This window comes from Manis javanica, chromosome 17 (assembly GCF_040802235.1).
Source record: "Manis javanica isolate MJ-LG chromosome 17, MJ_LKY, whole genome shotgun sequence".
Taxonomy (NCBI): Eukaryota; Metazoa; Chordata; class Mammalia; order Pholidota; family Manidae; genus Manis; species Manis javanica.
Genome location: NC_133172.1, coordinates 13,710,637 through 13,735,595, shown reverse-complemented (window position 1 = coordinate 13,735,595; position 24,959 = coordinate 13,710,637). Strand labels below are relative to the sequence as shown.

Here is a 24,959-nt window from a genome sequence, read left to right as displayed (position 1 = left end):
ATTTATACTTGGATTTAAGGCCAAAAATCAAAATTTCTTAACCTTTACTCTCTGTCCATCTGGAAGGATATGTGAATATCTGATGTTAAAAGACAACTTATGGACAAAATATGCCATTGAAAAGAATGATTGTGGACTGCACTGAAAGGTGTATAATACAGATTAAATCACTAGGAGCAAAGCCAGAGTTTCCAAGTTTGGCTGATAACAATTATTTTGGTTATTGAATTGCCAGCTTCAGGAGATTAGGCCATAGGAAACAGAGAGAGTAATATTAGTCTCAGACTTTGGAGGTCCTATGTAATCATGTTTCTTTGCAGTAATAACAGAACATTATCCTACATTCTTATCATTTTGACCTCACAAAAACTGCATGGAAGATTTGCTTCTATTTATCAAGGCAATGGAATAAACTATTGTTTATTTGTGTAATGGAATGCTTCATGAAAAGCAAACACAAATTGCTGAAATGTTTCAAAAGTCCAAATAAATTAAAACTATTGTTTATAAATAATTTATTTTGACCTTAATTACGTCTAGAGCTTCAGAACACAGACTGAATGTTTAAAAATGCTACTTAACAATTTCTTATTGATTGATCAGAGGGAAAAGTAGATAGTAAATACCTTACAGAATTATACTGCTTGCTTTGGTGGACAAGAAAAATCAAGATTCATCTCAAGTTTTAAACTCTGCTTGATTAGTCTGTCAGAAATCTAGAGGAATAAGAACATAATAATGATGACAGAATTTGAATGGGTCAACATTTAGTATAAAATTATTTTAAAAATGTAAATTTTAGATTGGATAGAGTGTTTTAACAATATTATGAATTATTCAAAGTGTAAGGCTTCAGTAAGTGACTCAGGCTTTCAAAAAAAAAAAAAGGAATGCCTCTGGCCTAAAGTTCTCAGTTAATTCACACTACAGATGATGTACAAAACAGACTTTGATACATTGCTAATTATAATATGCACCATTTTTAAAACATGAAAACTGGAGGAAAAAGATGCTCATTACACCATCAAATCCAAGGTGTACCCCAATTGCAGAGATGCCAAAGTAGGAAAAGTGCATTTAGAATTGAAGCAACACCATATTTGTGCACATGCCATGTGATATGCACAAAGTATTTTCTATCATACACATTGCTTTTTGCCAATAGAAAACAGGTGAAGGGATTCAAAATTAAACAGTAATTTGTTGAATTGAAAATTAGATTTTGCCAAGAATTACTTTCTAAAATAAATGAGGTCATTCTGACATAATAATGTAAAAAAAGGGAGAACCTAAATGCCCATCAACATAATCACAGAATATAAAATGCTGCTCTTAAATAGAACGAGGAAATATAGTGGGGTTTGGAAGGATCTTCAAGCCATGTTCTTACTCAGGAAAGTTAATGTACTGATAATAAGTATAATATGTCAACTTTTGTGAAGAAAATAAACCCAGGTTTGTATTTGCTTGTGTGCACCTGAGGAAAACGGAAGGACAGGGGAGGCAGTGGTCACAGATGGGGGCTGCAGTAGTCCTGGGTGGAGGGACAGGGATGGAAGACTTTTCACTGCATATTTTATATTTGGGGGGGCTTGTGAATAGATTTACCATAAAAGTTTAAATTAGAAATTGAATAAGAGAAAAAAGAATCAGCAATTTCAGATATTCTCAAACAGACGATTTGTTATACAGCATTTACTGTTTGTCATTGGAAATGCCTCAGAAAACAAAATCTATCTTTACACCAAAAATTTCTGTTGAATCTGACACGAAGAGAGCACATTTTCTGGCAATTTCAAGTTCGCACCTGTCTTCAAGTCTGATAACGCAGCTGTGTCCTTATTCCTACTATCGCTACTTGATACTTTCCTCATCATGAGTTTTATTACTGGCAACATTTCTTTAGAAAGTCTCAATTTCATAGAACCATTCTTCACTTTCTAGTGAAGCAATTTTGAAAGACACTTCCAAAGAAAGGAGAAGAATCTCCATCAGTCCAAAGAATAGAGGAGTCCTAACAGTTTCGGCTTGTTTTTTCTTTTCTGATGTTTTTCAAGAGATGCTTCCTTCTTTGTTTTCTCAACTGTGCACTGCCTTACGCGCATACAACTGCCGTTTTTAAATCGAGTTCCAGGATTGGCATAAGGCTGTCTTGAGTACAGAGGTTCTTCTGCAAGCAGTTTCATCACCAAACTATTCTCTGTTGATAAACTTATCACAGCCAAGTTCTTCTACCCGAGGATCGATCACTTCAGATGCAGTCAGAGCTATGGTATGTGTTAAAATACCAAAAGCCATCCTCTGGGGATTCCACAGATGCTCGGCATCAAACGCCGCTCCCCTGGCTCTGCGGGCTTCCACAGATCTCCTGCGGCGTTCAAGCACCTGCATTCTGGCCAGAGGCATCAGGGAGAGCGGCAGACAGAGGCGGGGAAAATGCCTGTAATTGAGTTCAAAAACGCTAAACGGGCGACGAAGGCGATGAGGCGACGCAGCCAGGCCTGGGCCGTTCCTGGGCCTGCCCTCCCGACGCTCTTCCTCCGCTAGCTCCAACAGTCGGGCGACCTCTGGCACCCCAGCTGCCCTGGCCGCCGCCACTAGAACTTCCCTGGCCGCCGCCATCGGACCTTCCCCGGGCTCCTCAGGCCGCGCCCGGAACGGCTCCCGCGGCCCGCCGCCTACCTCCGCCTGCGGGGCGTCGCGGTCCCCGTCCTCCACGTCGGGGTGCTGGATACTGCAGTTCGCCGGCAGCTGGGACATCTCGGGCCGCGGGATCAGCTCGGTCGCTCCCAGAGAAAGACGAATGCAGCGCGATTACGAAAGCGCACGTGACGGCGAAGGCGGTGTGCGAACACGTGTGTGCGCGAACGTAGAGCGAACGGCTAAACGTAGGGCCACTGCGCATGCGTCACACAGGCGCCAGCACTCCTCCAGGTGCCACCTAGCGGCCGGGAGCGCCAAGACATATGAAGCCGAACCGGGTCTAAAGAAACGTTGGAAGGGGAGTCCTATTTTATATTTCGACCAGATTCATGTTCATAAGGAGAGTCTTACAAAAGTGCTTCCTGTTGGCTTTCCCATTTCATTCTAAGATGCTTCTAAGCTCCTTGTTCTCCGGTGATTAAAATACCACCTCTATTATATACCAAGGTATCCTAGATTCATGTGTTTTTTTTTGAGGGGGAGTGTTCGTTATTCTTTTCCACTTACTCATTTGTCTGTTCACCCACACCAACCCTCTTAACTTCTAAAACTTTATACTGTTCCCTTCTTATCTTTGAAATTCTGTTGGCTACTGTTGGATATATTTTTTCTAAATTTTATTTGTGCAATAGAACATATATGTAGAAAAGTATACAAAAGTATAAATATACAGCTGAATGATCTACCACAAAGTGCACATACATGTAACCACCACTGAAAAGTGAATGTTTCCAGTATCCCAGAACCCTTCCCTTGTTCTTATCACCTGTCCTTTCCACCCAGAGGTAACTACTGTCCTGATATTTATGATAATCACTTCTTTTTCATTTTGCTTTACCACCTAGGGGTGAATTCCTAACACGGTTGCCAAACCAACAAACCTGGCTCTGCTTGCCTGACCTGGGTCCACTCACCTGACCCACAGCAATGCCAAACACGGACATTGGGTTGTAGTGAAAGAAAGTGGTTGTTTATTGCACGTGCCAAGCAAGGAGAATGGGTAGCTAATGCTCAAGGTCCCAAACTTTGTTGGCTTACAAGCAGGGGGTTTTAAGGGCAAAATTATGAGAAAGGCTTGCAGGGTGTGTGATCCGCTCGTGCACACTCTTCTGGTTGGTCGTAAGTCAAATGACAGAAGCATCTTTCAGGCATCTTGGTTATCCATCTTCTGGATCAACCCAATCTGGGGTTTAGTGCGCGTTGTCAGGAGGTGGCCCCTTTGGTGGCGGCCTAAGTCCTGCAAAGTATCTCAAAGATACACAAGTCAAGAGCTTATCAGTGGCCTTCAGGGGGTACTCAGAGGCCTGTGTCTGGTTTGCAAACTTCCATTTTCTTCATCTCTGACCACCCAGTCTCATTTCTACACTCTGGGTAATGATTAAGGAACTCGGGCTTCTCTTTATCAATGAGAAGTCTGAGGGGCTTCATCTGTGAGGTTACAATACTTTAGTGTTTTTTTTATATATATACTCTTGTGTCTGGTTTCTTTTGCATATTACTTTTCTGAGATTCACCCATGTTTGTCATTGTTATAAATAGCTGATTTGCTTGGTAATTACATATTTATTACCATTCTTTTTATGTGTTCCATGATATTACAACATGCATCTGAAATATTGGCTGATTACTTTCTCTTTGTTCTAATTAATGGAAATGTATCACATTAGAAAATTCGTAATGCCATGATTCATGGGCATCACAGCAAATGACTCAAGTGGCTCATTGTTCTACCACGTCAGCAGTGGCTATTCTGAGGCATTAAAGTCTCATCCACAGATCATGATCCTGCATTCTAATTTTCCTGGTCCAAGCAACACAGCATCCAGTGTACTTGTTGCTTCAAACACAGCTTCTGACCAGTATCCCTGCAATAGCGATGTGTGTGGCTCCTGCAAAGCAGCTCCCAGACTAGGTTGGAGACACAGGTCCATTGTTAACCATCTTTAGGCCATCTGTAAAATCATAAATATTAAATAAAAGAATTCCGAGCCTTAGGTAACAGGATACATTATTAGAGGGGTGCAACATCTCTGACACCAAATGTCATGGTGTATTTTTTCCCTACACATATGTATAACAGTAACAATATTATACACAGCAGTAATTGTAGTATAACTTCATTTGGGTACTGGACCCTATTCCAGTGTGTGGAAATATGTTGGAGGGGGACTTCCCACACATACGTACACCAAACAATTCTCAAACACTAGCAGGGTATCGGAGAACTCAGTTTGATTGTGATGCTCTCTTCCCAGACACAGCACCAGATTACCAGGTTAAGGGCCACGTCCTACAAGACTGCTCTCCACCCCCCACTCCAGATGCTGGCTGCAAGCCCCAGGCAGTTCACTGTGCTTCTAACCTACCGGCTACAGACTGGAGGTTCCCACAACCTCCCCCTTAGGTTTGATTAATTTGCTAGGGCTGCTCACAGAACTTAGGAAAACATGTTTACCAGTTAAATAAATGACACCATAAAGGACACATGTGAACAGCCAGATGAAGAGAGACACAGGGAAAGGTCCCACATAAAGGAGCTTCTAGCCTCCTGGAGCTTGGGGCCTGGCTGGGTGGCATGTGGAAGTGTTCTGGTTCCCCAAGCATAGTAACTCTCCCAAGAAGCAGGATCCATCCTAGCAGAGAACATAAGCTACAGCGAGAGAAGAAGAGTGATCTGAGAGCTGAGAGCTCATCTCATGTGTTTTGTAAGGGCTTCACTGCATAGTCCTGATTGACTATTGGCCATTGGCTGATCCAGCCTCCAGCCCCTGCCCTTGGGTGGGGGTCCAAAAGTCTCATTAACATGACAAAGCACCCCTTTTACCTTTAAGACTGCAGTATTTTCAGGAACTGTGGATGAAGACCAAATACACCTAGGAAATACATATTTGGTCATTTGAATGACCAAATATGTATTTCTTATAACTCATTATATCACCAGAGAGAACTAGTAATTTTAGTTCCTTGCTATAATTCTATAGAGATAGATATAAATAATCTTGCCTTCTAAGGCCAAAAATCACCTGACAGCAGAAGCTGAAAGGTACTCCTATTATCTGGGAATAGGAATAGCTCTAAACCAAATTATGGTGCATTAAACAGAAGTGCTCATATGGGGAGATAAAAACAGACATTTGCTATAGATTCTGGGTTTGCTTTTGGTCCCAGGACTGTTGCTGTAGCGGCTGCCCCATCTCGTCCCTGACTTGCTGCTAGTATTTCAGGATCATTTGATAACAATTTCAGTCATGCTGCAGGCTATAAACAATTAAGTAAACTGGTATCAGGGGCTCCACACTGGTGTTTAAAGTTACGCACTGAGTCGCGCGACCTCAAAGAGAGAAGCGCCCTGAACGGTTGGAAAAAGTTAGTGACACACTCTACTCTTAAGTGCCGGCGACCTCAGAGAGAGGAGCGCCCTGAGAGGTTGGGGGTTCCTCCTTTTAAGGATTTTTTCAGGAATGTGACAAAGGGCTAGGGTGTGGGCTTGTTAAGTGATCTCAAGGATCTTTGATGAGATGTTAAGTTTCTTATCTGTCAGCCCTCTAGGTAATTCTGCAAAATTAGCTTATCAATCAAGACTGTCTGCCCTTCCTCCAAGGTGGGCAGAGTTATTTGTGGTTTGTTAAGAATCTTTCTTAAACTTCCTTTTTTTCAAAATGAAATTGTGGCTTTAAGGTGGGATCTCCCTGTCTTTATTATGCTTTTTATAGGTGGGCCTTCAGCTGGCTAGAGTAAATCTTAGAATAATCTCATTGACACAATGAAGACATGAGCTGTGCTCAGATACTTTTATCTGGGGGATATTCAAACATTCAACCTCAAGTTGCTCTTCACCTTTTGAACTGGAACTGATTAACTGATTAATTCTGAGTCTTTTCTGGATTTCTAGTTTTAACTGGTTAACTGAGTCCCTTCTATTGGACTTTACTGACCTTGTTCTTCTTCCACCCGGCTCATATCTATTTTCCTGCCTAACAAAAAGGTGAAAGGATTGCAAGCTTGGTATCAAACAGGTGTGTGACCATCTACAGGTCAGTCAGTAATTCCGGTCTGTCTTCACCCGGTAAGATCGAAGAGGCGAGCAGCAGCAGCTGGAGCTCCCGCCGGGCGTCCCGCTGGTCGCTGCGGAGCTGCCGCGCCCTCGCCGTCCATACGCCGGGCTTTCTCGGCCTCTCGCGTCAAGCAGCGCGTCGCGCTGACCCCGGGGTCATTCTCTCACAGCGCCTGCGCGGCAGCCCCGCCGGCCCGTTCGCTCACGCGCGCGCACGCACCCTACTGCCTTCGTTACCCCGAGGTCGCGCTGGCCGCCGAGGCTCCGTCGCCCGGGCCAGCCTCCGGGGCGAGCTCGGGGAACCTCTGGGCGGGGACGCAGCGGGAGCAGGTGGCTGGGGCCACCGGGACGAGTGAGGCGGGCGCGGGCGCGCGCCCGGGGGACGCGCGAGGGAAGGCCTCCCTCCTGGCCTCGTCCAGACGCCCGCGCCTCCTTCCTCAGGAGGCGGCGGCCCGCCTCGCCCCCTGCGCCGCAGCTGCCGAGGTTTCCTGAAGGCCTGCGCCCGGCGGCGAGAGCACAGCCATCGGGGCGTCCCTGCAGCGAGCGGCCTCTGACGGCTCCCCGCGCCCGGAGCACCCGCCCTCTCCGCCGCCTGGCACCGCTCCGGGGCGCCCTCGGCCTTGCCGGCGCCCACCTCCCGGATGGCGCGCTTGTAATTGTAAGTTTTTAAATGCTGCTAGATAATTCTAAAATTATAGTTTTATAATTGAGATATATTGACATATAATTGTATTAGTTTTAGGTGTACAACGTAATGATTTGATACATGTATTTTACATTGTGCACTGATTAGAGCAGTAAGTTTAGTTAGCATCCATCACTATATATAGTTAGGATTCTTTCCATCTTGGAATGAGAACTTTTAGTATCTACTCTCTCAACATGTAAATATACAAATACAACATTGTTAACTATATTCACCATGCTATATATTACATCCCAGGACTTGTGCGTCTGGTAACTGGAAGTTTGTAACTTTTGACCTTCACCCATTGTGCCCACCCCTACCCCTCACCCCCGCCTTGTCTGGTATTCACCAATCTGTTCTATGTATGTATGAATTTTCTGTTTTGTTTTATTTTGTTTTAGAGACCAAATGTAAGTGATATCATACAGTATTTGACTTATTTCACTTAGGGTACATCCATGTTGTTACAAATGGCAGAATTTCCATTTTTTTGTAACTGAATAATATCCCATTGTGTATATATATACATTTTCTTTGTCCATTCATCCATCAGTGGGCCCTTAGATTGTTTCTATGTCCTGGCTGTTGTAAGCAATGCTGCAGTGAACAGAGCAGATATTTCAAGATTGAAATTTCACCTCCTTTGGATAAATACTGAGAAGTGGAATTGCAGGATCATGTGGTAGTTCCATTTTTTATTTTTTATTGAAACTCCATACTGTTTTAGATAGTAGCAGAACCAATTTACATTCTAACAGTGCATCTAAAGGGAACCCTTTTCTCCACATCCTCGCCAACACTTGGTATTACTTGCCTTTGTGATAATAGACATTCTAAGAGGTATGAGGTGATAATCTCATTGTGGTTTTGATGTGCATTTCTTTGATGATTAGTGATGTTGAGCACCTTTTCATGTACCCATTGGCTATTTGTATGTGTTCTTTGGAAAAATGTCTATTTACATCTTTGCCCATTTTGTAATTGGGTTGTTTGGTGGGTTTTTTCCCCTACTGAACTGTATGAATTCTTCCTATATTTTAGATATTAATCCCTTATCAGATATGTGATTTGAAAATATTTTCTTTCAATCTATAGATTGTATTTTTATTTTGTTGATCCCTTCCTTTGTTGTACAGAAGCCTTTTAGTTTGGTATAATCCTACTTTATCTTTTTATGTTTGTTGCCTTTTCACTCTTGGTGTCAAATTGAAAAAACCTTTAACAAGACCAGTGTCAGTGAGCTTATGCTCTATGTTTTCTTCTAGGAAGTTTATGACTTCAGGTCTTAATGTTTCAGTCTTTGATCCAATTTGGGTTGATTTTTTGTATATGGTGTAAGATAATCATCCAATTTCATTATTCTGTGCAGTTTTCCCAACCATGTGTTGAAAAGACTGTCCTTTCCCACTGTATATTCCTGCCTCCTTTGTTGTAAGTTAATTAACCCTATATGACTGGGTGTATCTCTGAAGTCTCTATTCTGTTCCATGGATCTAGGTGTCTGTACTGCAGTGTTTTGATTATTATAGCTTTATTAATATAGTTTGAAATCAGAGAGCTTGATGCCTCCAGCTTTGTTGTTCCTTCTCAAGATTGCTTTGGCTTTTCAGGCTTTTGTGGTTCCATATGCATTTTAGGTTTGTTCTAGTTCCATGAAAAGTGCCACTGGGTTTTGATAAGGGGTTGCATTGAATCTGTGGATTGCTTGGGTAGTATGTCATGATAATTGTTTCAGTCTATGAGCACACACACTTTCCATTTCTTTACTTAATTCTTCAGCTTCTTTCATCAGTGTCTTACAGTTCTCAGCATGCAGATTTTTCACCTCAGTTAGATTTACTTTTGGGTGTTTTATTATTTTCAATGCAAGTATAAATGGGAGTATTTTCTTAATATCTTTCTGCTAGTTCACTATTAGTGTGTAGAAACACAGCTGAGTTGTGTATATTGATTTTACATTCTCCATATTATTGACTTCAGTTAGTTGTAACAGCTTTTTGAGTCTTTAGGGTATTATATATATAATATGTCAAATACAGATAATGATGGTTTTGCTTTTTTTGTTCTGATTGGAATGCCTTTTGCTTCTTTTTCTTGACTTATTGCTCTGGCTAGGACTTCCAGTACTTTGTTGAATAAAAATGCAGGAGTGGCACCCTCGTCTTCTTCCTGATCTTAGAGGAAAAGCTTTCAGTTTTTCACATTGTTGATGATGTTAGCTGTTGTCTTACCACATATGACTTTTATTATGGTGAGGTATAGTCCCTCTATACGTACTTTGTTTGGAGTTTTTGTCATAAATAGATGTTGAAGCATTTCTCAAATGCTTTTTCTGTATCTGTTGAGATGATCATATGATTTTTATCATTCATTTCTGAACATGGTGTATAACATTGACAGATTGGTGGATGTGGAACCATCTTTGCATTGCTGGAATAAATCCCACTTGATTATGATGTGTGATCCTTTTAATGTATAGTTGAATTCATTTTGCTAGCATTGTGGGTGGTTTGCATCTATGTTCATTAGGGATATTGGCTTGTAATTTTCTGGGTATCAGGCCTCTTCAAATGAGTTGAGAAGTGTTTCTCTTCTATTTTTGTGGACGGTGAGAGGGTTCTGTATTAATTCTTTAAATGTTTGGTGGAGCTCATCAGTGAAGCCGTCTGGCTCTTGTGTTTTGTTTGTCCAGAGGTTTGAGAGTCTTTTGATACTTCAGATATTAAAAGAAGATCTTGTGTATCCCACTGTATTCTGAGGAAATTGCCTTTGGGACTCTCAGAGTATTTAATGAAAATTATGACACTACTCTGAAGTGTGAGTAAAAAGCATCCTAGTTACAAGTGTTTCCTTACTGAAACTATATCACATTGTATCTGTGTAAGATTGGAACTCCATATATATGTATTGATACCATATTAGTGTTTACAACTAGGGTTTATGATTATAATATGTTATCACATCTAAAAATTCCTGTTTGATATAGAAGAATAACTGTCAAAAGTGAGAATGAAGTTAGACAATAATCCAGTTTCATTCTCTTGCATGTAGCTGTCCAGTTTTGCCACCACCAGTTGTTGAAGAGGCTGTCATTTCCCCATTATATGTCCGTGGCTCCTTTATTGTATATTAATTCACCATATATGTGTGGGTTTATATCTGGGCTCTCTAGTCTGTTCCACTGGTCTATCAATCTGTTCTTGTGCCAAGACCAAATTGTCTTGATTACTATGGCTTTCTAGTAGAGCTTGAGGTTGGAGAGTATAATCCCCTGAGCTTTATTCTTCCTTCTCAGGATTGTTTTGGCGATTTGGGGTCTTTTGTGGGTCCATATGAATTATAGAACTATTTGCTCTAGTTCGTTGAAGAATGCTGTTAGTATTTTGATAGGGATTGCATTGAATCTGTATATTGCTTTAGGCAGGATGGCCATTTTGACAATATTAATTCTTCATGGCAAGAGCTTGGGATGAGTTTCCATTTGCTAGTGTCCTCTTTAATTTCTCTTAAGAGTGTCTTGTAGTTTTCAGGGTATTGGTCTTTTGCTTCCTTGGTTAAGTTTATTCCTAGGTATTTCATTCTTTTTGATGCAATTGTGAATAGAATTGTTTTCCTGATTTCTCCTTCTGTTAGTTCATTGTTAGTGTATAGGAAAGCCACAGATTTCTGTGTATTAATTATGTATCCTGCAACTTTGCTGAATTCAGATATTAGTTCTAGTAGTTTTGGAGTGGAATCTTTAGTGTTTTTTTCTGTAGATTATCATGTCATCTGTAAACAGTGACAATTTAACTTCCCTAACCATCTGGATGCCTTTTATTTCTTTGTGTTGTCTGATTGCTGTGACTAGGACCTCCAGTACTATGTTGAATAAAAGAGGAGAGAGTGGGCATCCTTTTCTTTTTCCTGATTCTTAAAGGATAAGCTTTCAGCTTTTCACTGTTAAGTATGATGTTGCATCTTCTCTAAATGTCTGATAAAATTCAGCAGTGAATCCATCTTGTGTGGGTGTTTTGTTCTCGCATAGTTTTTTGATTACCAGATCAATTTCATTGCTTGGAATTGTTGTGTTCAGATTTTCAGTTTCCTTCTGGGTTATACTGGGAAGGTTGTATTTTTCTAGAAAGTTGTCCATTTCTTGTACATTATCCACTTTGTTAGTGTATAATTTTTCACAGTATTCTCTAATAATTTTTTGTATTTCTGTTGTGTCCATTGTGATTTTTCCTTTGTCATTTCTGATTCCATTTGTGTGTGTAGATTCTCTTCTTTTCTTAATAAGTCTGGCTAGGGCTTTTTCTATTTTATTTATTTTCTTAACCAGCTCTTGGTTTCATTTATTTTTTTTCTTTTGTTTTATTCTCAATTTTATTTATCTCTTCTCTGATCTTTATTATGTCCCTCCTTCTGCTGACTTTGGGCCTCATTTGTTCTTCTTTTTCCAGTTTCAATAATTGTGAATTTAGACTCTTCATTTGGGATTGTTCTTCCTTCTTTAAATAGGCCTGCATTGCTATACACTTTCCTCTTAGAACTGTCTTTGCTGCGTCCCAGAGAAGTTGGAGCATTGTGCTGTTGTTTTCATTTGTCTCCATATATTGCTTGATTGGTTTTAAGTAGGTCATTGATCCATTGATTATTTAGGAGGATGTTGTTAAGCCTCCATGTGTTTGTGTGCCTTTTGGTTTTCTTTGTACAATTTATTTCTAGTTTTATACCTTTGTGATCTGAGAAGTTGGTTGGTTGCATTTCAATCTTTTTTAATTTGCTGAGGCTCTTTTTGTGGCCTAATATGTGGGCTATTCTGGACAGTGTTCCATGTGCACTTGAGAAGAATGTGTACCCTGCTGCTTTTGGTTGCAGAGTTGTGGAGATGTCTGTTAGGTCCATCTGTTCTAGTGTGTTGTTCAGGGCCTGTGTGTCCTTTCTTATTTTCTCTCTGGTTGATGTGTCCTTTGGAGTGAGTGGTGTGTTGAAGTCTCCTAAAATGAATGCATTGCATTCTATTTCCTCCTTTAATTCTGTTAGTATTTGTTTCACATGTGTAGGGGCTTCTGTGTTGGGTGCATAGATATCTGTAGTGGTTATATCCTCTTGTTGGACTGACCCCTTTATCATTATGTAATGTCCTTCTTTGTCCCTTGTGACTTTCTTTGTTTTGAAGTCTATTTTGTCTGATACAAGTACCACAACTCCTGCTTTTTTCTCCCTGTTAGTTGCATGAAATATCTTTTTCCATCCCTTCACTTTCAGTCTGTGTATGTCTTTGGATTTGAAGTGAGTCTGTTATAGGTAGCATGTTGATGCATCTTGTTTTTGTTTATCCATTCAGTGACTCTATGTCTTTTGATTGGTGCATTCAGACCATTTACATTTAGAGTGATAATCGATAAGTGTGTGCTTCTTGCCATTGCAGGCTTTAGGTTAGTGGTTACCAAGTGTTCAAGGGTAACTTCTTTACTATTTAACAGTCTAACTTAACTTAGTATGTTATTGCAAACACAATGTAAAGTTCTTCCCCCCCCCCTTTTCTTCTTCCTCCATTCTTTATGTATTAGGTATCATATTCTGTACTCTTTGTCAATCCTATGAGTGACTTTGTGGGTAGTTGGTTTGATTTTGCATCTGCCTAGTTATTAATTGGTCTACTTCCATTACTGTCATTTTGTTTCCTCTAGTGACAGCTGTTTAGCCTTAGGAGCACTGCTGTCTATAGCAGTCCCTCCAAAATACACTGTGGAGAAGGTTTGTGGGAGATAAATTCTCTCCGCTTTTGCTTATCTGGAAATTGTTTAATTCCTCCTTCAAGTTTAAACGATGATCATGTTGGCCAGAGTATTCTTGGTTTGAGGCCCTTCTGCTTCGTTGCATTAAATGTATCATGTTGCTCCCTTCTGGCCTGTAAGGTTTCTGTTGTTGAGAAGTCTGATGATAGGCTATTTTTTCAGACTTTAAAAATGCAGACACAAGCAAACACATGTAGTTTAATGGTGTAATATTTACTTTTTTTGAGAAGGGATTTTATTTTTATTTTTATTTAAAAATTTTTCACTAAAGTATAGTTGACATACTAGTTTCAGGTTAATGGTATAATATTTAGACATCCTGCTTTATAACTCAGTGTATGTTAGATATCTTCCTATACAAGTATTTGGAGACCTCATTCTTTTTTAAGGTTGCATTGCTCCTTCACTTACTGATGAACTTAAGAAAGTCACAAGTTGTTATAAAATATTGAAGTGATAAATATTCCTGTATGAACATCTTTGAATAAATATTATATCTTCTTAGAGACAGTCTCACTCAGATTGAAATTTCTGAGTAAGAGAATTTATACCCTTGTGTTTTTGTGGATGTTGCTACAGTGTGCCAATTTATGTTCATTCAGAAAGTATTTTTAGGCATCTTCTATGTGTAATACTTGTGAGACTTTGTGGGCTAAGAGACTTGACCAACCTTCACTGAATCCTACCAGTTTAGGGAGGAACTAGATACTTGAGAATCACATAATTGCCTGTAGAATTACAACCCTAGCAACTGCCAAGATGGACGGGACATGCTACAGTGAGAGCATGTTCACAGGAGGATTTGGCCTCATCACAGAGATTAGAGGTTTCCATACAGATATTTGAGCTGATACCTGACAGAGTAGTAGGCATTAAGCAGATAGGGACATTGGGGAGCGAATCCTAGGTGGAAGGAAGAGCAAAGACTGACAGCAGGAAAGCATGTGCTGTGTTGGAGGGACTGGCCAAGGGCCTGGGCCTGGGCAGTATGGCATTAAAATGGAGCTGGAAGTATGGAGCTAGGTCATGCAGGCCACTTTTTAAGATTTTTAGACTTTGTCTTAAGAGTAAGAGAAAACTGTTGAACTGTTTCTGTTGAGGGTTAGTGTGTGGAGCCTGATCAAATATGCATTTTCAACTTACCATTTTGCCACCGAGCAGAGAATACATTGCAGATGCAAGAGTGGAAGCAAGGAGACAAGTTAGGAGGTTTTTGTAGAAGAGACATAATGGTGGCCCGGGTGTGGGGCGGTCAGTCATTTTGGTGGAAAGATGTGAACATAATCTGGAGATACTTAGGTGATACCCTTGTTCCAACTTGGTGGTGGGTTGAGGAGGAGGGGGGTCAGGAAGAAACGGCTGACAGTGGTAGTGACTTCCAAGTTTCTGGCCCGTACAGTTGGTTATATAGTATTTTTTTTGATAAAATGTTAATATTTTTCCCAGTTTGCCTTTTTGTGTTTGTTGGTTCCTGATAAATACACCATCATAGTAAGTCAGTCTTCTGTTTTTAATATAAAGCATTTCGATAAAATGACTGGTGTATTTTTATTTATTTATTTTAGTATCATTAATGTACAATTATTTGAGCAACATTAAGTTTATTAGACTCCCTCCATATCAAGTCCCCACCACATACCCCATTACAGTCACTGTCCATCAGCATAGTAAGATGCTGTAGAATCACTACTTGCATTCCCCATGGTACCTCCCCCACATTATGTGTGCTTATTGTAATGCCCCTTTTCCCCCCATATCTCTCCCTTCCCACTCATCCTCCCCAGTCCTTTTCCCTTTGGTAACTGTTAGTCCATTCTTTTTTGTTTGTTTGCTTGTTATCATTAATCTACAATTACATGAAGAACATTATGTTTACTAGGCTCCCCCCTTCACAAGTCCCCGCCCCCACCCCATTACAGTCACTGTCCATCAGCATAGTAAGATGTTGTAGAATCACTATTTGTCTTCACTGTGTTGCACAGCCCTCCCCATGCCCCCCCACATGCTAATTATACATGCTAATTGTAATACCCCCTTTCTTTTTCCTCGCCCTTATTCCTCCCTTCCCACCCATCCTCCCCAGTCCCTTTCCCTTTGGTAACTGTTAGTCCATTCTTGAGTTCTGTGAGTCTGCTGCTATTTCATTCCTTCAGTTTTTTCTTTGTTCTTATACTCTACAGATGAGTGAAATCATTTGGTACTTGTCTTTCTCTGCCTGGCTTATTTCACTGAGGATAATACCCTCTAGCTCCATCCATGTTGTTGCAAATGGTAGGATTTGTTTTCTTCTTATGGCTGAATAATATTCCATTGTGTATATGTACCACCACATCTTCTTTATCCATTCATCTACTGATGAACACTTAGGTTGCTTCTCTTTCTTGGCTATTGTAAATAGTGCTGCGATAAACATAGGGATGCTTATGTCTTTTTGAAACTCGGCTCCTACATTCTTAGGGCAAATTCCCAGGAGTGGAATTTTGGGTGAAATGGTATTTCTTTTTTTAGTTTTTAGAGGAACCTCCATACTGCTTTCCACAATGGCTGAACTAGTTTACATTCCCAACAGCAGTATAGGAGGGTTCCCCTTTCTCTGCATCCTCACCAGCATTTGTTGTTCCTAGTCTTCTCTATGTTAGCCAACCTGAGTGGTGTGAGGTGATATCTCACTGTGGTTTTAATTTGCATTTCCCTGATAATTAGCAGTGTGGAGCATCTTTTCATGTGCCTGTTGACCATCTGAATTTCTTCTTTGGAGAGGTGTCTGTTCAGATCCTCTGCCCATTTTTTAATTGAATTATTTGCTTTTTGATTGTTCAGGTGCATGACCTGTTTATATGTTTTGGATGTCAAACCCTTATCGGATATGTTATTTATGAATATATTTTCCCATACTGTAGGATATTTTTTTGTTCTGCTGATGGTGTCCTTTGCTGTACAGAAGCTTTTTAGTTTGATAGAGTCCCACTTGTTCAGTTTTGCTTTTATTTCCCTTGCCTGTGGAGATATGTTCATGAAGAAGTTTTTCATGTTTATGTCCAAGAGATTTTTGCCTGTATTTTTTTCTAAGGATTTTATGGTTTCATGACTTACATTCAGGTGTTTGATCCATTTTGAGTTTACTTTCATGTATTGGGTTAGACAGTAATCCAGTTTCCTTCTCTTACATGTAGCTCTCCAGTTTTGCCAACACCAGCTGTTAAAAGAGTCTGTCATTTCCCCATTGTATATCCATGGCTCCTTTGTCATGTATTATTTGACCATATATGTTTGGGTTACTATCTGGACTCTCTGTTTTGTTCCACTGTTCTGTGGGTTTTGTTCTTGTGCCAGTAGCAAATAGTCTTGATTTGTAGGCTTTGTAGTAGAGGTTGAGTTGGAAAGTGAAATACCCCCTGCTTTTTTCTTTCTTCTCAGGATTCCTTTGGCTATTCAGGGTCTCTTGTGCTTCCATATGAATTTTAGAACTGTTTGTTCAAGTTCATTGAATAATGCTGTTGGTATTTTGATAGGGATTGCGTTGAATCTCTGGATTGGTTTAGCAGGATGGCCATTTTGACAATACTAATTTTTCCTACCCAAGAGCATGGGATGAATTTCCATTAACTAGTGTCCTCTTTAATTTCTCTTAACAGTGTCTTGTAGTTTTCATTGTACAGGTCTTTCACTTCCTTGGTTTGGAGTATTCCTAGGTATTCTTTTTGATGCAATTGTGAATGGAATTGTTTTCCTGATTTCTTTTTCTACTAGGTCATCATTAGTGTATTGTTTGTGTATTAATTTTGTGTCCTGCAACTTTGCTGAATTCAAATATTAGTTCTAGTAGTTTTGGGGTGGATACTTTAGGGTTTTCTGTGTACAATATCATGTCATCTGCAAACAGTGACAGTATAACTTCTTCCTTACCAATCTGGATGCCTTTTATTTCTTTGTGTTGTGTGATTGCTATGACTATGACCTCCAGAACTATGTTGAATAAAAGTGGGGAGAATGGGCATCCTTGTCTTGTTCTCAGTCTTAAAGGAAAAGTTTTTCAGCTTCTCACTGTTATGTATTATGTTTGCTGTGGGTTTTTCAAAAATGGCCCTTATTATGTTGAGGTACTTGCCCTTATACCGATTTTGTTGAGAGTTTATCATGAATGGTTGTTGAATCTTGTTGAATGGTTTTTCAGCAGCTATGGAGATGATCATGTGGTTTTTATCTTTCTTTTTGTTGTGGTGTATGACCCTCCTAGATTTTCAAATATTGTACCATGCTTGATTCTGTGGAATCAATCCTACTTTATCATGACATACAATCTTTTTCATGTAGTTTTGAATTCGGTTTGCTAATATTTTGTTGAGGATTTTTGTATTTATGTTCATCAGGGATATTTGTAATTTTATTTTTTTGTGGTGTCTTTACCTGGTTTTGGTATTAGTTATGCTGGCTTCATAGAATGAGTTTGGAAATATTCCCTCCTCTTCTACTTTTTGGGAATGTTTAAGGAGAATGCCTATTAGGTCTTTACTAAGTGTTTGATCAAATTCAGCTGTGAAGCCATCTGGTACAGGCTTTTTGTTATTAGGTAGTTTTTTGATTACCAGTTCAGTTTCATTGCAGGTAATTGGACTGTTCAGATTTTCTGTTTCTTCCTGGGTCAGCCTTGGAAGGTTGTATTTTTCTGGAAAGTTGTCCATTTCTTCTACGTTATCCAGTTTGTTAGCATATAATTTTTCATAATATTCTTTAATTCTTTGTACTTCTGTGGTGTCTGTAGTGATTTTTCCTTTCTCATTTCTGATTGTTTTTATGTGTGTAGACTCTCTTTTTTCCTTCATAAGTCTCTCTTGGGCTTTATTTTGTTTATATTCTTGAAGGTCCAGCTCCTGCTTTCATTGATTCTTTCTATTGTTTTAATCTCCTCGATTTTATTTATTTCTTCTCTAATCTTTATTATGTTTCACCTTCTACTGACTTTGCACTTCATTTGTTCTTTTTCTAGTTTCGTTAATTGTGAGTTTAGACTGTCCATATGGGATTATTCTTTGCTGAGGTAGGCCTGTATTGCAATGTACTTCCCCCTTAGCATGGCCTTCACTCCATTCCACATATTTTGTGGTTTTGAATTATTGTTATTTGTCTCCATATACTGCCTAATCTGTGTTTTTATTTGGTCATTAATCCATTGATTATTTAGACACATGTTGTTGAGCCTCCATGTGTTTGTTTTCTTCATCTTCTTTGCGTAATTTATTTCTGGTTTCATACCTTTGTGGTTTGAGAAGTTATTTTGTACAATTTAAATCTTTTTGAATTTACCAAGGCTCTTTTTGTGGCCTAGTATATGATCTATTCTTGAAAATGTTCCGTGTGCACTTGAGAAGAATATGTATCCTGCAGCTTTTGGGTGTAGAGTTCTGTAGATGTCTGTTAGGTCCATCTGTTCTAATGTTCAGTGCCTCTGTCTCCTTATTCATTTTCTGTCTGGTTGATCAGTCCTTTGGAGTGAATGGTGTGTTGAAGTCTCCTAGAATGAATGGTTTGATACTCTTTCCCCCTTTAATTCTGTTAGTATTAGTTTTACATATGTAGGTGATCCATTGTTGGGTGCATAGATATTTATATTGGTTATTTCCTCTTGTTGGACTGACCCATTTATCATTATGTAATGTCATTTTTTATCTCATTACTTTCTTTGTTTTGAAGTCTATTTTGTCTGATACAAGTACTGCAACTCCTGCTTTTTTCTCTATTCTTTGTGTGAAATACCTTTTCCATCCCTTCACTTTTAGTCTATGAATGTCTTTCTGTTTGAAGTGAGTCTCTTGTAGTCAGCATACAGATGAGTCTTGTTTTTTTTTTAATCCATTCTGTAACTCTGTCTTTTTATTGGTGTATTCAGTCCATTTACACTTAAGGTTATTATCAATAGGTACTACTTATTGCCATTGCAGGCTTTGTTTTTGTTGTTACCAAAGATTCGAGGGCAGCTCCTTTACTGTCTAACAGACAGTGTAACCTAACTCACTTACTATGCTATTTCAAACACAATCTAAAGGTTCTATTTTTATGTTTGCTCCCTTCTTTTTCTTCCTCCTCCATTCATATATATTAGATGTCATATTCTGTGCTCTTTGTATATCCCTTGATTGACATTTTGGGTAGTTGATTTACTTTTGCATTTGCTTAGTAATTATTTGGTCTACTTCCATTACTGTAGTTTTATTTTCTCTGCCTATCGCCATTAGCCTTAGGAGCACTTCCATCTAGAGCAGTTTCTTGAAAATACACTGTACAGATAGTTTATACAACTTTTGCTTATCTGGGAGTTGTTCAATCCCTGCTTCAAATTTAAATGATAATCTTGCTAGGTAGAGTATTCTTGGTTGGAGGCCCTTCTGTTTCATTGCATTAAATATATCATGCCACTCCCTTCTGGCCTGTAAGGTTTCTGCTGAGAAGTCAGTTGATAGCCTGATGGGCTTTCCTTTGTGTGTGATATTTTTTCTCTCTGGCTGCTTTTAATACTCTGTCCTTGTCCTTGATTTTTGTTATTTTAATTATTATATGTCTTGGTGTTGTCTTCTTTGGGCCCCTTGTGTTAGGAGATCTGTGCACTTCCATGGCCTGAGAGACTATTTCCTTCCCCAGATTGGGGAAATGTTCAACAATTATTTCCTCAAAGAGACTTTCCATCCCTTTTCTCTTTTTCTTCTGGTACCCCTGTAATTCGAATATTGTTCTGATAGGATTGGTCGCAAAGTTCTCTTATTCTTTCATTCCAGAGATCCTTTTTTATCTCTTTGCCTCAGGTTCTTCGCATTCCTGTTCTCTGATTTCAATTTAATTTACCATCTCCTCTACCTCATCTAATCTACTTTTAATCCCTGGCATTCTAAGTTTCATTTCAGACACTATTGTTCAAAGTTTCTATCTCTTTGTGGAAGTCCTCTCTGAGATCTTGAATATTTTCTTGTAGCTCCATGAGCATGTTTATGATTTTTATTTTGAAATCTTTATCAAGAAGATTGGTGGTTTCAGTTTCACTTGGCCCTCTTTCTAGTGTTTGAGGGATTATGGTTTATACAAGATTCTTTTGTTGTTTCATATTTCTAGTGATTACTATGGAATAATAACTTTGTCTAGGAGGTGCCCCTGGTGCCCAGAATTTCTATTCTCTGGAACTGCCCAGCACCTGGAGTGATGGCGGGGATCACAGGCTTCCTGCGCTGGCATCTGCTGGGAGGAAAGAGCTCTTTCCTGCTTTCCAGCTGCAGTGCCTCCCTCCACTGCCAGTGCCAGTGGGCTGAGCACGTAGGGAGAAGCCTCTGTGCTATGCCCCTATAGCTACCATAGGCAGGGATGCCCTCTGCCTAGCCTGGCACGATGGTGGGGGCAGCAGGTATGTGAACTGGTGTTGGAGAGGAGGAAGGAGCAGTAGGCCGCATATGACAGTGGGGGGTCTCATTGCTGCGTTCCCAGCCTGGGGGATGGAGCACCTGAAGCTCCTGAAAGTTCCCAACCTGCTGGGCTGAGTGTGCCAGTACGATTTAGTCCTTCTGTCCTTTCTCCTGAGCAGCAAACTCTGTAATCCTTGCTCTTTTAGCACCCCTCGTGCTGTTGGGAGGTCTTTCAAAGTACCCACCTTTCTTTTGTCCTGGAGCGGCTGGTTGTGGGTACCTGTTCTCCACAAGCAGCTGGAATCTCAGTCTCTCTGAGTATTCCACCTGTCTTTGCTTTCCAACCCCTCTAATCTCCAGAGCACCATGTAATGTGAGTTTATGCTTCTGGAGCAGATCTCTAGGTGTGGGTGTTTAGCAGTCCTGGGCTTCTACTCCCTCCCCACTCCATTTCTCTTCCTCCTGCCTGTGAGCTAGGGTTGGGGGAGGGCTTGGGTCTCACTGGATCATGACTTTGCTATGATCCTTTTTCTGTGAGGTTTTCCCCAGATGTAGGCAGTTTGTAACAGTGTTCAGGTCGATCTTTCAGGGTTAGTTGTATTTGCTGTATTTTTGTGTTTTATGTGGTTTTGGGAGGAGGTTCCTACCTCACTTCTCATACCACAATCTTTTTCTGCCCTTCCTGCTGCTCTTCTATAAAAAGAAAAATAAGGAAAAGGAAACCTGAACAAGTAAGGGAAAAATATAATTCTATCATTTTTTGTAGGTCGGTAATAAAGAACTGTATGTGATTCCTTCTACCTCCTCCTGTGAAGAAAAGACCCTGAGCTCTGTACTAAAATTACCCTGTAAATCACCCTCCCATAAGCAGTAAATGGAAGTTCCAGTTTCTCCACATCCTTATTAACATTTGCAGTGGCCAGTCTTTTAGATTTTAAGAATTCTAGTTGATATGTTGTCATTGCTCGTTGTGGTTTTGTTTCCTGATGACTCATCATAACATAGTTTTTATAAATATTCCAGATTTTAGACCCTGGCTAGTGGCTGGTCAGTTCCCCTTCTTGAGCAGCTGGTTAAGTCCACACCCTAAACACCTCCGTTATTGGGCTAACATTCCAGACCATTATACACTGGTCCCCATTGCCCAAGGGTCAGATAGCAGACAGCCAGGGATAGCCCCTCTTCTCCAGAACCTGCTGAAATTACTCCAAGTAGCAACCCTAAACCTACTTACCTTGCATCATCTATTCCCACCCACAGAAACCACAATAAAGGTGCCTAGCCACAGTTTTCCTCTCTCCCTCTGTCCTGTATATAATACTGACACTTTGTTGAATGATGCTGATTGGAGTTCTGTGTTTTCCCCAGGGAACTATGAGTATAATAAACTAAAAATCTCTCCAGTTTCTTTCTTGATTTGCACCACCATACCTCACTCAACATATGTTTGAAATACTCATGCTGTGGATTTTTTGTGGGGGTGCTTATTGGCCATTTGTACATCTTCATTTTTGAAGTGTCTGTTCACATATTTTTCCCATTAAAAGAAAATTGCATCCTATTAAAAACTTTTATGATTTCATTAGGTACTGTAGATAGAAGTCCTTTTTTAGGGGGATATATATATTGAATTCCTGTCTGTGACAGAATGTCTGTCTGTGACAGAATAAAAATTCATTTTTATTATCTTATTATCTTTTGATGAGTTTTTAGTTTTATTGAAGTTCAATTTATTTTTTTTAAGGTTAGAGCTTTTTGCCTACTCCAAGGTCATGAAGATATTCTAGTTTATTCTGGAAGCTTTATAGTTGTTTATATATCTATAATCCACCTCAACTTAAGTTTTGTGTATGGTGTGAGTATAAGTTGAAGTTAACCCCACCCTTCCACCACCTACTCTGTATCCAAGTTGCTCCACCACCATTTTTGAAAAATTTGTCTTTTTCCCCATTGAATTGCCTCAGAATTTTTTAGGAAAATCAAGTAACTGTGTAAGTGCAGGCCTATTTCTTATCTCTTTATTGTGTTCCACTTTATATATCATTATAGAAATACTACATTGTATAGATTATTTTGCTTCATAGTAAATCTTGAGTTCAGGTAGTATAAACCCCCCAGCTTTGTTCTACTTTTTATTTATTCATTAATTTTTTTGTAGAAAGTCTTTATTTTTCTGTTATAATTAACTGCTTTTATAAGCTAAAAATTTTTTATGTGCTTGACTGGGGTCCATGAAATAACAAAAGTACAGTTCTCCACCCAAATAAAAAAAGCATCAGACACACTGAAGGCTCTGATTGTTTCATATTTTCAGAAATAAAAGTGACTGTATACTCTTATTAGTTAGATGGTAGTTTGGTAAGGTTTTTATAGAATTGTTAATGATTCATGGTTTCCCATGTCTTAGGCAACATTCCACCAAATTAGAGCTTTCCAAAATTGTACTACCATGTATAATGGTTTATTATGACAAAATTTTCATTTTAAAACCAGAATTGGGCTGAATGTTGAATGTTGCTTTTTTCTAAAGCTAAAATTTATGTTTTATGTATAGTTGTAACACACTGATATCTTAGTGCCCCATTTCCTTTAATCAAGAGTGATTACCCTCTTGTTGGTAATTTAAAGTAATAAATAAAATTAAATTTATTTATCAGATGAAATTTAAAGTTGTACTAACAGTGGGGGGGTGGGGGGAGAAAAACTTGCTTTTTTGATTAAGGCTTTATAGAACAGAATTTCTATTTAACCATAACTGTCCAGGACCCTTTTCTGATGAAAACATTGTATCTTAACCATGAGTAGAATTGTTTGATTTTTTTTTCTCACCTAATTATATTGAAACCTCAACTAGGCATAGTACATTAATATGAAGTACTTTTGAAATACAATTTTTTTAAATGGAACCTATACAAAAAGATTATATAATGCTAGATAGGATGTTGAAATGACTGGTTTATAGTATTTTTCAACACCTTCATTTTTGCTCAGAATAAATTGCCTTTAATTATTTTCCATTTTCAGTGGGATTTCATTTATAGGTTTAACATATCAAGCCAATATAATGTTTCAGAATTTAGTAATTTTGGATTCCAGATCATTTAAGCTGAAAATGGAAATGTGAAGTTTACTTACAAAAATTAATTTTGTTCTTCTGTAATATCTAAGTCTTCATCCTCTTCATAATCATGTTCTGCTTGTTGATCCTTTCTTCGTTGACAGGTGGATACCTGTCCTATTCCATATACACACTTGACTGACAGTGATCTCTGAAGAGGTGGTTTTGAATTTGCTCTTATGATATCTAAACGAGATGAATAATCTGACAGATACAGAGAATTTTGGAAAACCTCTAAATCATCTTCATCAATCTTTTGTATATTTTCATAGGCAGCAGTGTAGACTTCTAAAGCTTTGCCATAAAATAACATTTCAGTAGTGATAAATTCTGAAAATACAGTCTTTATATCCTTTATTTTCTGCTTTTCAAAATTGTCAATAGTTTCCTCTAGATGACAAGTTGTTTGGGAGCATCCATTGTAGCTCTCTGTAGTTCTGTTTCTGCCTGTGAAATAACATACCGATCAGATGGGTTTCGCTGATGTATTCTTTCTAACTGAGTTAATTGTTTAGCTTCTCAATTCCTTGCTGTTAATGCTGCTTTGAGGTCATCACGTTTCATTTTTACAATGGCTCCATAAGCTTTTAAAGGTTCAACTAATTTGGCTTCAAGTCTTTCAGCCTCTGCTTGTCGATAAATCTGAAGTTTTGCAAACTCATCAGCAAAGTTTTTCAGGCCCTGCTTTAAATTTGGGGTCTCTCTAGAAGAATACATGTTGATTTCATTTACCAGGAGGTCTGCTTTGTCTTGTAGTCTGGCAGTTTTCCGCACTTAAGCAGCAAAGATTTGGCACAGCTCTCCAAAGTGCTGCGCCACAATGTCTTGCCTCACACATGGCTGGGGACCCCACGCTGGGGCCCAAGGACTGGGGCTCTGCGCCGCCCAAGCAAGCGTTAGGGCACTAGCTGCTGCTGCTGCCCGGAGCCCAAACACCCACCCCGCGCACCCCCATGTTCTCCTTTTTAAATATTGTCTGGGCATTCTAATTCCTTTGCATTTCCATATTTTGCAATCAACTTAGCAGTTTCTACAAAAAAAAAAAACCTGTTGGGATTTTGATTAGATTCCATTGACTATATAGATCAATTTGAGGAGAACTGATTTCTAGATACTTTCAGGTCTTCTCATCCATGATTATGGTACATCTTCCCATTTATTTAGGTATTCTGTAGCTCCTTTCAGCAAAATTGTGTAATTTTCAGGTAATAATCCTGAATGTGTT

The 24,959-nt window shown here is 39.2% G+C and overlaps 1 protein-coding gene, 1 long non-coding RNA gene and 1 pseudogene across 2 annotated transcripts in view; 1 reads left to right on the top strand and 2 right to left on the bottom strand.

Moving 5' to 3' along the window:
* Positions 1-254: 254 nt before the first annotated feature.
* LOC118971625 (EP300-interacting inhibitor of differentiation 2-like) lies at positions 255-2,842 on the bottom strand. The gene has a single exon (XM_073225648.1). The coding sequence runs from the start codon at positions 2,758-2,760 to the stop codon at positions 2,194-2,196; it is 567 nt and encodes a 188-aa protein (XP_073081749.1). The 5' UTR covers positions 2,761-2,842; the 3' UTR covers positions 255-2,193.
* Positions 2,843-6,975: 4,133 nt separating this feature from the next.
* Positions 6,976-24,959, top strand: part of LOC118971626 (uncharacterized) — a 55,613-nt gene continuing 37,629 nt past the window's right edge. The window contains exon 1 of the long non-coding RNA XR_005060140.2: positions 6,976-7,415. This is a non-coding gene — a long non-coding RNA (uncharacterized lncRNA). The remainder of the gene's footprint in view (positions 7,416-24,959) is intronic.
* On the bottom strand, positions 23,551-24,718 carry LOC108402641 (CBY1-interacting BAR domain-containing protein 1 pseudogene; annotated as a pseudogene).

Excerpts from the sequence above, each read along its gene's own strand:
- LOC118971625 (XM_073225648.1), bottom strand. The coding sequence starts at position 2,760 with ATGTCCCAGCTGCCGGCGAACTGCAGTATCCAGCACCCCGACGTGGAG.